General features: G+C 33.0%; 1 protein-coding gene across 2 annotated transcripts; it reads left to right on the top strand.

Annotated features, from left to right (window-relative positions):
- Positions 1-10,697: 10,697 nt before the first annotated feature.
- LOC108342834 (dormancy-associated protein homolog 3) lies at positions 10,698-12,444 on the top strand. Of its 2 annotated transcripts, none has more exons than XM_017580681.2 (3): positions 10,698-11,073; positions 11,442-11,603; positions 12,052-12,444. In XM_017580681.2, exons 1-3 carry the CDS (start codon positions 10,713-10,715, stop codon positions 12,150-12,152), a joined length of 624 nt encoding a protein of 207 aa, XP_017436170.2. In that variant the 5' UTR covers positions 10,698-10,712; the 3' UTR covers positions 12,153-12,444. The 2 variants fall into 2 exon arrangements, with proteins under 2 accessions (XP_017436170.2, XP_017436169.2); XM_017580680.2 differs by having other exon boundaries at positions 11,442-11,608.
- The last annotated feature ends 2,168 nt before the right edge of the window (positions 12,445-14,612 follow it).

Below are 14,612 nucleotides of genomic sequence, written 5' to 3'. Positions count from 1 at the left end.
GTCAATTCAATTGCTTTAGTCAAAACCTCTCTCACTCTTCTGCATTAATCATTCATTAGTTTAAAATTCCAACTCTCAACTCTACATTTTCAGTCATTGGCCTCTATGCTGCAGAGATACCTGTTTAGCCTTATCTTACCAATTATTGTTATACTATCAGTAATTTTTCTTTATTAGAGTTGATTTCAAATCAACACTCTTTCTAATACAAAATTAAAAACAATAATGGGTATAACTTTTTTATTTAATGTCTATTTCTATAAATTCAGTAAAAGAATTACAAAATATTAATTTTTACATATAAAATATATTTATATTCATTTTGTGCAGTTGGGAATAACTAGCATTTTTGTTTAAATAAACAGGGTAGACTGATTTACTCCAACAGTCTTGTGCATTATTAGCTCACTTCCTTTCATATCTAAATAAAGTGCAAATGAAAATAATTGGTTATTATTTTGGCTGAGAGAGCACTTGCTTGAAACAGAAGATTTCTTTCTAGAAGACATGGACTCATCAATGATAAATAACAATTTAAGGAAATTGTAACAAAACAACATTAAAAACAAACACTTTTGTTTTTTTGTGTCTACTGAACATACACAGTGCACGGTCGTAGTGCAGCGAGCTAATTAAACTTAAGAAAGCTAACATTTGAAGGGGAGGAAGAGAGAACAATGTATGTACAGTTGAAGAGATGGAAAACACTATTCTGAGGCAACACCAGTGTCAGGAGACTGAATATGTCACCCTTTTTCAAGTTCTTCTGTTTCTAACTATTCTCAAGTTTTGTGAATGAACATTCCAATTCACCTGTAAAATACCGATCACATGCAAAAAACACAAAATCTCTGTTTCTGAAGGCAACACTGTCAAAGAAAGTCCATTCATTATATGTTATATAATAAGTCCCTTGCTTGTAAAAAAATGTTTACATTGAAACTGAAATTTACATTACATGCACAAAAGAAAAGAGAGAGGAAAAACCATGCCATGGTTCTGTTATGAACTTACCAAAATTGAATTGGACCATGCCTAGAGAGAAACAAAATGGTGAGAAAATCAAGCTGGAAAAGGAGAGCACGTGCAGAATCACAGAGCAAGCATGGCTTGAGAGATGTTGCACGTGCCCTGCTTCTCCAGCAAGACTTAGCCACCAATGATGAGAAGATGGAATGAAGGTGGTAGCAATGGCTGATGAGTGGTGAGAAACATGGCATGAAAAAGCTCATGCAGTGATGCACTTATATACTCTGAAGAAGAGAAAGGAGAGTGAATAAGAGAGTAATTAGTATATGTGTCAGTGTGGAAAAGAAATTAAGACATTGAGTATTGAAGTGAACATCCTTTAAAGACCCAAATGAGCTAAAGAAGCAATATGAACTTCCCCACGTACTTTGCGTATGGTTTGGAATAAAAATAGAGGGGGCACTCAGAACTGTGGAAATCTTCCTCTTCCAAAACCTCATTCATTCATTCTATCTTATTCACAATTTCTGCCTTAGAAATGTAGCAACATTAAATATCATGGGTGACTTTTTATCATGATTTCAAATCAAAAATGAAAAAACACTGCATTAATTTACTTGGGGACAGTTGCATGTTCTTGGTTGCATTGTTGGTGTGAGGAGATTGGAAAGTGATAACAGTCATGCTAGCATAGATTTGACCTTCAAATTTGACATGGCCCCAGTGAATCTTTATTCTCACATGTTCATCAATGGATTTTCTTCGTATCACATTTACTCTCCACCACCAGAAATCTTTTTCGAATGGACAAAATAATCATGAATAACAAATTAAAATCATTAAATACTCAAAACCTTACTTAAAGCAATGTTTTTTAGCTGATTCATGTAGTTGGTATTGCTCATCAATGACCCTGTTGAATAAAGATGAACTGAATGTAGTTGCTTATGTAAGTGTCAGTTTTGTGGGGTACTTTTTGCAGCAGGCAATGCCAGTTTTGAAAGAAACATTGTTAGTAAGAAGAGAGAAGAAAAGTAAGTAAATTGGATGAAATGTAAGAAGAAAATGCAGTGTGAAGGTTAACAGTAACAACCATATTTATGATTGTTAGTGAAAAATTGGATGAAATGGAACAAGAGTTAATTTTAGATGTGATGTCAGAAGTTAAACAAAACGTGGAGATTAAGGCGGTGAAAAAAAAAAGAATGGTAGGTGGTAAAAAGGTGGGGAATAGCGGCTAAGGCATGCACAGAGACCAAATTGGCATAAACAGGAATCATAGATTGCGTGTTGGTTCTTACATTTTTCATTTTCAAACGAAACAAACAAAAAACTATAATACATAACAACATAAACCTAGAGAACCTTTTCGTAGCTTTACAATCCAACACACTTACATTCCACTGTTTAAATACCTATAAACTAATTTTCAATTTTTTACATAAACTAATAACTATATTATATTCTTTTTACTTTATGTCTGTAAACATTATTGGTTGTGATGTATAACTAAATTGATAAATCAATCACTCTTCAACAAAAATATATTTACATATTAGAGGTTTACATCTTTTGTTTTATTTCTTAGTTAATATTTTAAAGAAATGTTAGCATTACATTTATTTAGTTAGGGTTTCTAAACCTGTTATATGTTAGAGACTAAAAACAGGGAAAATTAGTTGGGTTTGACAAACTGTAAGGATTCCGTTAGGGTTTCCTAAGTAAAAAAGTGTCTTTTTCTTTTTGCACTCTATTATTACTAAATCTACCTGTTATTAATATAGCATAAATAAAATATACTTCAGTATTCCACGGTACAATGTTTACATTGGCGCTTCCCTAGTAAAAATTATCCAGAGATTTTGATAGATAATACTTTCAGATGTTAATATCTATATAGTACATTGACTTTGTTTATTTATAAAAGTAGAGACTTAAGTTAGCTTTTTTTTTTTAAAAACAATAGAAACTTAATTGAATAAAAAATATAGATACAAAAATTAAATACTTAAATATAAAGATCAAATTATTAATTAAACATTTTATTTTGTGTTTTTTTTTTCTATTGAGTATTCTCAAAGATAGTTTTTTTTTTCAATTAAGTATTCTAAAAAATAGTTGTATAAGATATTTTGACGTTCAAATCAATTTTAGTCTTAGTAAATGTTATAGTAAATACTTGTGACAATATCTTAATTACCTTACATTAGACACCTATTTATATTATCAATAATAAACTTTTACATTTTTGTACGCCTAATATGGGTTCAATAATCCAATAATCATAATTATATGTAAGTTAACTTGTATTAATAATCTAATTAGGATATAGAAAAAAAGTATTTTTATGTTCCAGTGGATGTACTACTTCTATTGAAAAGAAGTGCTTGAATTGTGATATATCATCCATTAAAAATGTGACCTATAACACTAAATTCAACCTATCAATCTCTTGTAGTTGCACAATTACCTAATAATCAAAACCACACAATTGTTTATAATACCAAATTTTTCAGTCTTCCAAAATTATCATAAATAAAAAGCATCAAATTTAAAATTTTAGGCAGTATTATTACTAATCTCACAAATTTAAGAAAAAATCAAAACAGGAAAGAGAAAAACATGCATATGTAGTTCGAAAATGCATATGTAGTTAAAAAATGGTAATACCTATGAAATCAAACTTTATAACCAAATGCTAATGCCTATGCACAAATTTCACACCCTATCACGAAGAACAAGGTTCAAATTTTACAGTTTATTCTAAAAACACAAAACTTATCTCGACAGTCCTTCTGGCAGCCAACATGACAGAGCCTCTAAACAATGTAGTGGACAATAACCAAACAACCTCCCTCGTTGACAACAACAACAAAAAAAACGAGTAATCACCATCGATCAAGATCCTCAACATGAACAAGACATCACGAAATGTCACAGTAGGGTCACACCATGGCAGTGACCTCCTCACGATAGGGTCAACGTAGGGTAGGGGTAGGGTCACCAGATTTGAGATGATGGATGGAATGAACGATGAGAGTAGAGCACACTATTTTCAGCAAAAGCACAAAGTGAAATTGAAGAGGGAAATCCCAAATGTAAACCTGACTTCATCGAACAATTCGCAAATAACGTAAATCAACAATACCTTACCAACCACTATATTTGAGTTTTAGCCGAGTTGTGTATAGACTTTTTGAGTTCTACAAGTTCTGTGTTTTCATTAGGTAAGTTTTATTTGGTGATTTATGCTAGTTCTAACTTAAACTGTAAGCCTCTGTTGGTGGAGTTTGAAGCTACTGATTTTGTTGTGCATGTTTGAATTAAGTAAATAATTTGAGTTAGGAGTGTAGGTTTTTTTTCTAGTTGGTCGAGTAGGTGATTAAGCAGGTTGCTGGATGAGTCTTTACTGTCTAGTTTTGTATGCAATTTGTTTTGAGTTTTAGTGATGTGTTTAAGTGTGAAAATTGTTTTATGAGACATGTCTATGCTTGGTTGTGTGCAGGTATAGTTTAAAAACGATTATCTAGTAATTTGTAGCTATTAAAATTGTTTTGATTTAGTGCATAAAACTACTGTGTCTATTTTAAAGCTTTTGTTCAAAGTTAACTTGTCAAGTATTATTGTTTGAGTGAATTATATTAAGACGTTGTTTTGGCTTAACCTTATTAAGGTTATGAGTGGTAAGTTATGTTTGGGCAAGTTGGGCTATTGTTTGGAAGTGATGAACATGGTGGTTTATCAAGTTATAGGACTTGGTAATTGAGATGTTGGTGCAATGAGTATATTAAGTCCTTTGTTGTCATAACTATGAAGTCAGGTGTTGTCTTTTTCTCTTATGACTTGGTAAGTTGGGTAAAAAAGGGAATTATAAACTTGAATGTAAGGCGTTGGGCTTAAGTGGAGTAAACTTGTAAGGCTTATGGAAGTAGTAAAAGAAGGTCTGATTGTAAGGCTTTGGACTTAAGCGTAGTTGTACTTGTATAAGGCTTATGGAAACAGACAGGATGACTCTGAGTGAGGCCAGAATAACGGTATATTACGAGGAATAAATGGGTTGACGGTTTCATTATGATTGTGTCTATGAATTTGGTGATGCATGTTTACACATAGTTTTCGTATTGAATCTTAAACTAAAAACTAAGGCTAACTCAATGCGACAACAATCTCAAATAAACAAAATTTAAACATATAATTAACTGATTTTAAAAAAATAAATAGTTCAACATATCAAACATACAAAAAAGATATTAACAACATATTAAAAAATATATAAATTTTTAAGCTAATAGGAGCTGGGAGCCTACAAGCTAGGAGTCACAACAATGGGGGGATGACTGTAGCAATGCAAAACATGTTTTGGAAGAAAGGAAATGCGTGCTACAACAATGTTGCAAGAATAAAAAACGTGAACATGAATGATGACACAAAATGTATGCATCATAAAGAACTTAACATCCTTAACAAAATAGAAAAATAAAAGCAAGGGAAGAGAGAATGAACCTCAAGATTGAGTCAACTATGGAAATGGAGCCAGAATGGTGCAAATAGAGGAAGAATGAAGAGTGCATCAACATGGAAAATGGAATCTCATAATTGCAGTAATAGTGAAAATGGAACAAGAATGGAGTAAGAATGGTGGAAATAGAGGAAGAATGGAGCAAGAATGCGAGTTTGCAGTGGCAAAGGAGAAGAGAAAGCAAGTTCTGCAGTGACAAAGAAGAAGAGAAAGCAAGTTCTGCAGTGACACAATGTAACAAGGTCCTTTGGCGGGCATGTAAATTTTCACAAATTAACACCAAGTAAAGGTATAGGCTTCGTTTTTCTTTAAAATTGAAATCTATACTCTAATACTCAAATAAATGATTTCAAACACGTGGTGACATTTTTAAAATTATTGACAAAATACAAACACTAGTTGGGAATTAACCAAAACTTATATTTTGATTGTTTAAGTATAGTCTTTAGTTAACTCAAAGATCGAAGCCTATACTTAGAAAATTCAAATATAGGCTTAAGTTATTCCACAATCGATAATTATACTTTCTCAATAATTTTAAAAATATCACCATTTCAAAGTTATTGTTTTATTTTTAGTTGAAGCTAATTAAACGAAGTTAAAAAAAAAATTCACTAATAAAATAAGTCTATCATGCATCAATTGAAGATTTTTGTTAATCATTTTACTATAACCACATTTCTTATTAGGAGAGAATAAATGTTGGATAAGTGTGAAACTTTTATATTAATTAGATATATTTTAATAGATTAAAGGGATATTAAAAGTGATACATAGTTATAGTAAAAATAAAGTGAAATATGTCTATATACTAAATCAAATCACTTAAGTGAGATTTAAAAATTTATGAGATTTGTTAGAAATAAAGTCTACTAAATAATTTTTTTTAAAGAGGAGAGTTATGCATTAATATAAAATAAATAAAATTAGTTAAATTGTTGAGATAAAATAAAAATAAAATAAAAACTACAATTTCATGTACATTTTAAGATTGTAAGAGCATAAATCCAGTACACTAAATATGTTGTGTACTGATAGGTCCTCCCGGCATAAGATAGACGTTCAACCATTCAAGAAGTTGACGCTCGCCCAATAATCCGGACGTCCGCCAAATAGTCTGGACCGTCCGTCCTTAGGAACCGGACGTCCGTCCAAGGACGTCCGCCCAGGAATCAGGGCCAAACGAGCAGCCCCGCCTTGAGTAGAACAATCCGCCCAATATGGAACGTCTGCCCAAGGGGTCGACGTTCGCCCAAGGGGTGGACGTTCGCCCAAGAGTAGGACGTTCGCCCAAGAAGTAGGACGACCGCCCAAGGACTGGACGTCCGCCCAAGAGCTGGACGTCCGCCGCCCAAGGAGAGGACGTCCGCCCAGAGTAGGACGCCCAAGAGTTGGACGTTCGCCCAAGAGCTGGACGTTCGCCCAAGTATTGGACGTCCGCCCAAGTATTGGACGTCCGCCCACCTAGGGTAACATCCCTGACCGATCATCATTCCCAACCGACGTACTTCGCTGATTACACGGTTAAATGCTAATGACACATTAAGTCCTTAATGAAGATTAAGGTATTATTGGGCCGTTTCCAGGCCCCCAAAAGGTAAAAGCCCATTACGATCAGTATAAATAAAGGTCTCAGGTATGATTTCTGGACAAATTGCTTAGAATGCAACACATGCATGCATTATTCAACGCCCTGTCATATTACTGACTTGAGCGTCGGAGTACCTTTAGCAGGTACCCGGCCCCTCCCCACCGGGAGGGTGGAGCAGCGTTAAGGAAAGGGAGGACGCCCGCCCAGCTTGGAGCTGAAAGCAAAGGATCATCCGCCAGGAGGGGAGGACGTCCGTCCAGCTTGGTGCAGAGAGCGAGCGTCCGGATTGGAGGACGTCCGCCCGGTTTGGAGCACAGAGCAATCGTCCATCTTGGTGTCGCCCGCCAGTGAAGCTTGCTTCGGTTCGTGGGATCCGGCTGAAAGTGTCCGCCCGTTTCCGACGTTCGTGATCGTTCATCCGCCCGGCTCCAGCATGCGCCATTAGTCGTCCGTTCGTTCATCTTCGTCGTCTGCCCATCCGCCTTCAACAGTAAGTTCGTATGTTTTAATAGGATCCGCCCATACGCAAGTCGAAACATGTTGCATGGAGTGATATAATATAACCACTTTTTTATTTTCTTTTTTGAAGTATAGCCAAGTTGAAAAGGTCATTTCCATGCCTGTATTCACGCTGTTTGCAGGAAGGACCAGGAAAAGCAAACAATCTCCTATGACACTAAAATAAGCCTCACCAAACATTTGGTATAAGGTTATAAAATATGATAATGGGAATAATTTTTATTTAAAAGGGATCTCTAAGTATTAATATGTTGCTATTTAAAAATATATTTTAAAATTATATATATATATATATATATATATATATATATATATATATATATATATATATATATATATGTAAAGCTTCAACCTTTTACGAATAGTAAAAGAAATGTCTAGGAATGGAGTATTGGGCTTTAGGGATGGTGGGTTTGGGCTTCTGATGTGTGGTAGGTAAAACAATAATTATTTTAGGATAAGAATAAATAAAGAAAAAAAGAATTAGTAATTATAAGTTGAAAGAGTAAACGGAAAACGGGAGTGGGCTTTTTCTCTTCTGGTAGATGTCTGTGTCTGATGTTAATTTTGAAGAGCAATAAGGAAAAAAAACATATTTTAAAAACTGAAAACAAAGAATGAAAAGGATTGAAGCAATTGCCTCCATTTGACGTAATGTATATATTAGTGAATCATATTGAAAGCTGAAGAAAGGTGGACCTTCCAATGAAAATGACTTTGCTCTCATAATTATTGTAGATTAGGTGAGTAAGGTGAAACCAAAACTGTAACTGTGCCCAATCTTCTGGGAAACTACCTTCTCTACTTCTTCAAATTATTACTAATACTTCTAACCTTCCTTTCAAAACCCAATTAGGAATTCATTTATATTATAACTTTCCACAACTTTCAAACATTAAATCAACATTAACAACTTAACCTCAATATAATAATACGCATTCAACAATCGACTCCAATCCACTATTTCATTATACCAGAAACTCTTTGTACTTTCCTGTATCTATCTATATATATATATATATATATATATATATATATATATATATATATAATATAATCAAATAATATAATAACATCTATCTAATAAATTAATAGAATATCAACAAAATTTAGTGTAATATGGTGATAAAGACTTAGTACATGATTATATATATTTTATTTATTTTTAATATCTTTTATATGTTTCAATCAATATTTAAATAAATCTATAAATACAAAGTAATTTTATAAGTAATACTTATTTTTATAATCATAATTTTTCTTATGGGATAACTATGTTTTTAGTCCCTAAACTATCAAACAAATTTGTTTTTAGTCCCTCTTTTGAGGTAAGGTACATTTTAGTCATTCTATTTAACAAAAACGTTAATTTTTTATCCTCTCGGGAGGACAAAAAATTAAGGTTTTTTTAAGGAATAGGACTAAAATGTACCTTACTTTGAAAGATGACTAAAAACAAATTCTCTTTATAGTTTAAGGACTAAAAACATACTTAACCCTTTTTTTTATTGATGATATTTACATTTTCATCTCAAGTTTGTGGAAATATTATTATTGAGGTCAATCATCATATTTGATATATTATATTTGTTTTGAAACTAAAATTTAATAATGATTTTGTTCTTAAAAATACATTAGATGATTGTAGAAAAAAAGTGTATTTAAATTATTTTTAATTTTATTTTCTAAACAATATGAAATTATTTGGTACACTAAAATATTAACATTGTTTATAAAAATGAAAACGAGGCTATAAAAACGAATATTCATTCTAAAGAAAATGAAAAAATAGTTATAAATCTTAATCTTCAATTAAAATAATGAAAAAATGATTTCAAATATGAACTCGGTTTTCTTAAACCTTGACTACTGACTTGATCTAATATACTCAATAATGATCGTTATTTAATTTTAAAAAAATGTCTCCTTTAACTCTCTATTTCTAAAAGTAAAATTGTGTTATAATTTCAAATTTAAAAATAAACAATATTTAAAATATGATGACTGATGTAACGTAAAAAACTTATAGGTAAAATATATATGAATATTACTTCTTAAAATTAAAAGAAATAAACTATATTTAAAAAAAAGTAAATTAAAGATGACAATGAAATAATAAGGCTTCACGGTCTTTTCTAGATTAAAAATCAGCCACAAGTTTTGATCAATAAAATAATAGAAAGAAAAGGAAATCTATCAAAACTTATATAGCCGCCTTAACATTTTGAGCTCGCGGTCCCAAAAAATGAAGTAGAGCACTGAACTGATAAGAAGAAGTCCCTTTATTTTATCGTTATATCACTTTCGATATAATGCTCATACAAGAATAATTTAATTATAAATGTTTCCTTCTTTATGCTCATATTTAACTATACAAATTATTTTAATATTTTTTCATCTTTTATTAACAACAATTATTGCATTGATCGATGGCTAATGCTTACAAGGTATCTTATATAGTCTGAAATATCGAATGGACCAAATATTGACCATTAATCTTGAAGGAGTTGTTGGAAGAAAGTTCTAGTTTCAAGTAATTAATAACTCTTTAGATAAGTTGCGATCAAATGAGGTATTTATACGCATATACTCAACAAATTTTTACATATACTTTACATTTATTATTTTCTTTTAATATTTTTTATAAATGTAAAAATTTATTTTTTAATGATCAAAATGAATTAAAAAATAATTTTCTGTTCATATTACAACACTTGACATTATGGACTACCAAATTAAAGGTTTTGTAAATCGGTGATTACATGTTGAGTTCGGACTCAATAGCATGTGCACGACCTAAATTAGGTACACTTGCTTATCCTTGGATTTTAAACTATAGTTTAATTAAATTTCCATCACACCAGACCAAACCTTAAATAAATGAAACTGCAAACTTCGAATACAATCTCTAACCTAATTAAATGTTCCTGTTTGAAGCATCATGGGCCAGCTGATGCAAATACAGGAAAATTGAGGACTTATCTTGTGGATTTTGATAAAAGTCAGGGATATAACACGGGAAAGAAAACTACTTATCACGTGATCAACAATTAATGTCACGTGTCTTGCACCCTCCTTCTTCTTCAGGTTTTAGTCTCTTAAAATCCCCGAGTAATGTGGGCCCATACGCTAACCTATCCTTATCTCAACGTGAACGCCGATCCATGTGGCCACGTCACGGGCTCCATCCTAAATCGAAATGGACGGTCCAGATCTCTATCCACTCCAAAGAGTTGTTCGACCTTTAACACCCTGCCATCGTTAAATATGGCACTCATAGGGCGTGGTTGTATCTCTTACTCTGAGACCTGGTCATTGGGATCTCCATACGCTGGATCTGCTAAGATACGCTTGATCCATATGGGCCTCCTCGACCACTTGTGGGACGACACCGTCGCCGGCCCAAGGCCCGATAACGGTCTCAGCAAGCTCCGTAAACACCACACCTTCAATTTCCGACCTAGCTCCGGCAAGGGTACGACGCTGTGACACATATCACAAGGACCACGAGTCCTCAATTACAATCGTCAAATAAACTCTTATTATCGTTATTATTCTTATAACTATCATCGTTATAATCTAACCATTGAATCGGAGATGGATCGGGGTGTTTCGGGTTGCATGCTATCAGATCTGCAACCTAAACACGCCGTTCGAGCTCGAAGATCTAAATCGTATAAATTAATTTCGCACGATCTATATAATAAACAGGATACAGGACGAGACAAAAATAACCTAAACTTAATAGCTTTTGATTGAAGATTGTTTTATCTGAAACGCTGATAGATATTTTTTTAAGAGAGTAAAATATGCTAACGACTAGACATATTTACTATTGATCAGAAGCGGAGGGTGGGAGCGTGAGATCGTACGGTGACGAATCATCGTCGGGGGAAACGACGAGAGTGACGCGTAGTATCATGATCGTGAAACCGCCAGGGTATCAGAGTGGATCGCCTCCGGTTTCTCCCGCCGGTTCTACTCCTCCGGTTTCTCCATTTTCCGGTAAGGTCGTTATCTTCTTCCTCCTCTTTTACTGTCACGGTGAAAACAATACGATTGATTAATTAATTAATCAGTTAATCAAATAATTTCTACGTAAACGGTGCTTCTTAATATCAGGTAGCAAATATTTTGTCGTTTTGTAGACAGTGGGGGGGGGGATTGGTGAGAGTTGTTGAGAATTATGATATCTTTGTGGTTGTCCACACTAGTGGCATAGCACCTTAGTTAGTTACAGTGTGGATGACCATTATACAGTGATATCCACATATTGGGATCCAACTCAACCCATATGGGTCAATTTCACAACTAGACCCAACTGGGTTATATTATCACATCATGAGATAATGAAAATAATATGTGGCACCGGATGATTTAGATTTTGTGTGTGTGAAAGTGGGGGAAGGATGATGGGTTGTTGTACTGATCTGATGTGTGTGCATGCTTTTAGGAGCAAAGGATTCGACTCGGTTTCGAAGAAGGTCGGCATCAGACGCGTACGAGAAACGAGGGCAGAACAGATCAGACCCTTCTTCTCCTTACGATGTGTGAGAAATGAGTTGCATTTTCTCAGATCACAGCCCTTTTGGCCTTTTCTGTATTCATTTTTGTTTAGTGTTTTGTGTGTACGTGTGGGTGTATAGTAAGGAATGAAGCAGGTTGAGATGAGGTTGTGCTGCAGTTCACGCGAGCTAGCTTTTTGTTTAGCTTCTTTAAGTGTTTGCTTAGGTGAGCTGGGTAGTGGTTGGTAAATTGTAAGTAAGAAGGTGTAAAGGTAGAGTAGCAGTGTATCATGTATCTGTGTATTTATGATCAATAAGACATTCCTGCGTTTGTTGCTGTACTTCATTTCTCCTTGTAAATTAAGTTTTAGCTTAACCAATAACAACCTTGTAATTCACAGTATTCATAGGCCTTAAGGATGCTTTCAGGGGAAAAGACACTTCATAATGGAACAGCCGGCCAGCTTAAATTATTGAATTCGCTTGTCGGAAGTTATGAGTGTGCTGTTTTTCGAATTAACCAATGAACACAACGGACTAGGGAAGTTAAATTAAAAATCTATGGTCTTCAATAAAAAAATCTGCTTAATAGATATATTTGCTATTTTTTGGGTGACTTGTGTAGAATGTGAAAGATTGATCAGTGTAACTGAACATTTTTTTACACAGTACTAAACTAAAATTGCGTGCTAGAATGGAGGTAATCGTTAGTGGAATCTGAATCTGAATCTGTTTAGCTACAGTGGGAACAGGGGACAATAACCGATGTCTCTGCATTCTAATTTCTTCCTGCTGCTCCAACAAAAGTACACATCAGAGTCCACATCTCGTTGACACGCTTTCATTCGGACCCTTCTCTTTGAACACAGTTTATTTATTTGTAACCTTTGTTTCCATTGAGTTGCAAATCTCATCCATTATCGGCGCTTGTCCCTCTATTCGTTATTGTTTTGTACCGAAAACATGTTTTAATCTCAGTGGTGACAAAATATAAAGGTTGTTGTTCAACACGATCTTAATTATAATCACACACTTGTTCTAACTATTCGGAAACCGAAGTTTTTTTGTTTTGGCACAGACGTTTGAATTCATAGTTTTAGAGAAATAGCTACCAGTTGTACACAAAGGGGAAAAAGTGTTTAATTAAATGAATTATATGATGGAAAGAGAAGAAGAATCAGAATTAAAGTATACAAGTATTTGGATAGAGCCTACTAAGAAACATAGTATCCGGTTATACTAAGTTCAGTTGCTGACTCACGGAAGGCCTCCTAATTAAAATGTAAGACAAAAATAGGATAGGCAGCTTGACGATGTTTTCCTGGAATGGGTGAAGGAAATTCCATTAAGTGGGAATGTTTCTTGAGCCATAGGAGGAACGGAGCTAATGGGCCTTGGAGACAACACGGTCAATAAGACGACTGACTCATGCCCCGTATTAAGCTTAAGGTTAAAAGGAAAAAGAGAATTGATATTTGACACACATAAAACATTCATTTGATATTATTTTTTTCTTATTTTCTTTTTTTAATTTTTACTCTTATTAGCTATATTAAAATATATTAAGGGATCTTCTGAAAAATAGTTGTTATATGATTCTAATAACCATACAATAGTAGTTTGTTATTCTAATGCCAATTAGACAAAATCTCCTTCTGATAGAAAGTTTACATCCGTATATTGTGTCTTTATTGGTGGTAACTTGATGTATTGAAAAAAAGTAAGAAACAAAATGTTTTGGTAAAATCTAGTGTAGAAGTAGAATATAGTACTATGGTTTCAGCCACTTGTGAGCTTGTTTGACTTAAGCAATTGCTTAGAAAATTACAGTTTGGATATGTTACTTAAATGACGCTTATATTTGACAATCAGACTACTCTTATATTAGTTGTAATTCTGTTTTTCATGAGATGAACAAATACATTGAGATTGACTGTCATTTCATTCAACAGAATATTGTATCTGAAGATATCAAGACTGAGTTCGTTAATTCAAGTGAACAGCAGATATTTTTTACTAAATCTTTAGGGGTCGAGAATTGATTATATTTATTACAAACTTGGTACATACGATTTGTATTCGAGGAAGGACGTTAGATATATTATCTTTATCTTTTATCTTTAGTTAGTTTATTATTATTTCATATTTGTATTCTGGGTTTAACCCATATATTTTCTATTATGTGTATATTCAACACAAGAGCAATTAATGTCATACATACTTTTCACTATATTGGACAACTCATTTTTGTTTTTAAAAAATACAAAATATTTATTCTTTTACGATCATTTTATCCTTCTAATATGTGTCATCTTATCATTACTTGAAGAAAAATTATATTTTGACGCACGAACAAATTTTTTACATTCGTTTAATATTATCCTTACTTATATTTTACTTTTTTTAAAAAAAATATATAAAAATTTACTTTTTTTTATGATTAGTTTATTCTTATAATAATATCAAATGTAAAGGTACGTCACCCTTCCCTTACTCAATTAAAAAATCA

The sequence above is a fragment of the Vigna angularis genome, chromosome 6, assembly GCF_016808095.1.
Source record: "Vigna angularis cultivar LongXiaoDou No.4 chromosome 6, ASM1680809v1, whole genome shotgun sequence".
NCBI lineage: Eukaryota > Viridiplantae > Streptophyta > Magnoliopsida > Fabales > Fabaceae > Vigna > Vigna angularis.
The sequence above is the reverse complement of the archived record's forward strand: the minus strand, read 5'-3'. Positions and strand labels throughout refer to the sequence as shown.

Bases quoted from the DNA above. Each gene is read 5' to 3' on its own strand.
- LOC108342834 (XM_017580680.2), top strand. From the start codon at position 10,713: ATGTGGGCCCATACGCTAACCTATCCTTATCTCAACGTGAACGCCGAT. The intron at 11,074-11,441 runs GTACGACGCTGT...ACTATTGATCAG, and splicing joins CCGACCTAGCTCCGGCAAGG to AAGCGGAGGGTGGGAGCGTG. The intron at 11,609-12,051 runs GTCGTTATCTTC...GCATGCTTTTAG, and splicing joins TTTCTCCATTTTCCGGTAAG to GAGCAAAGGATTCGACTCGG.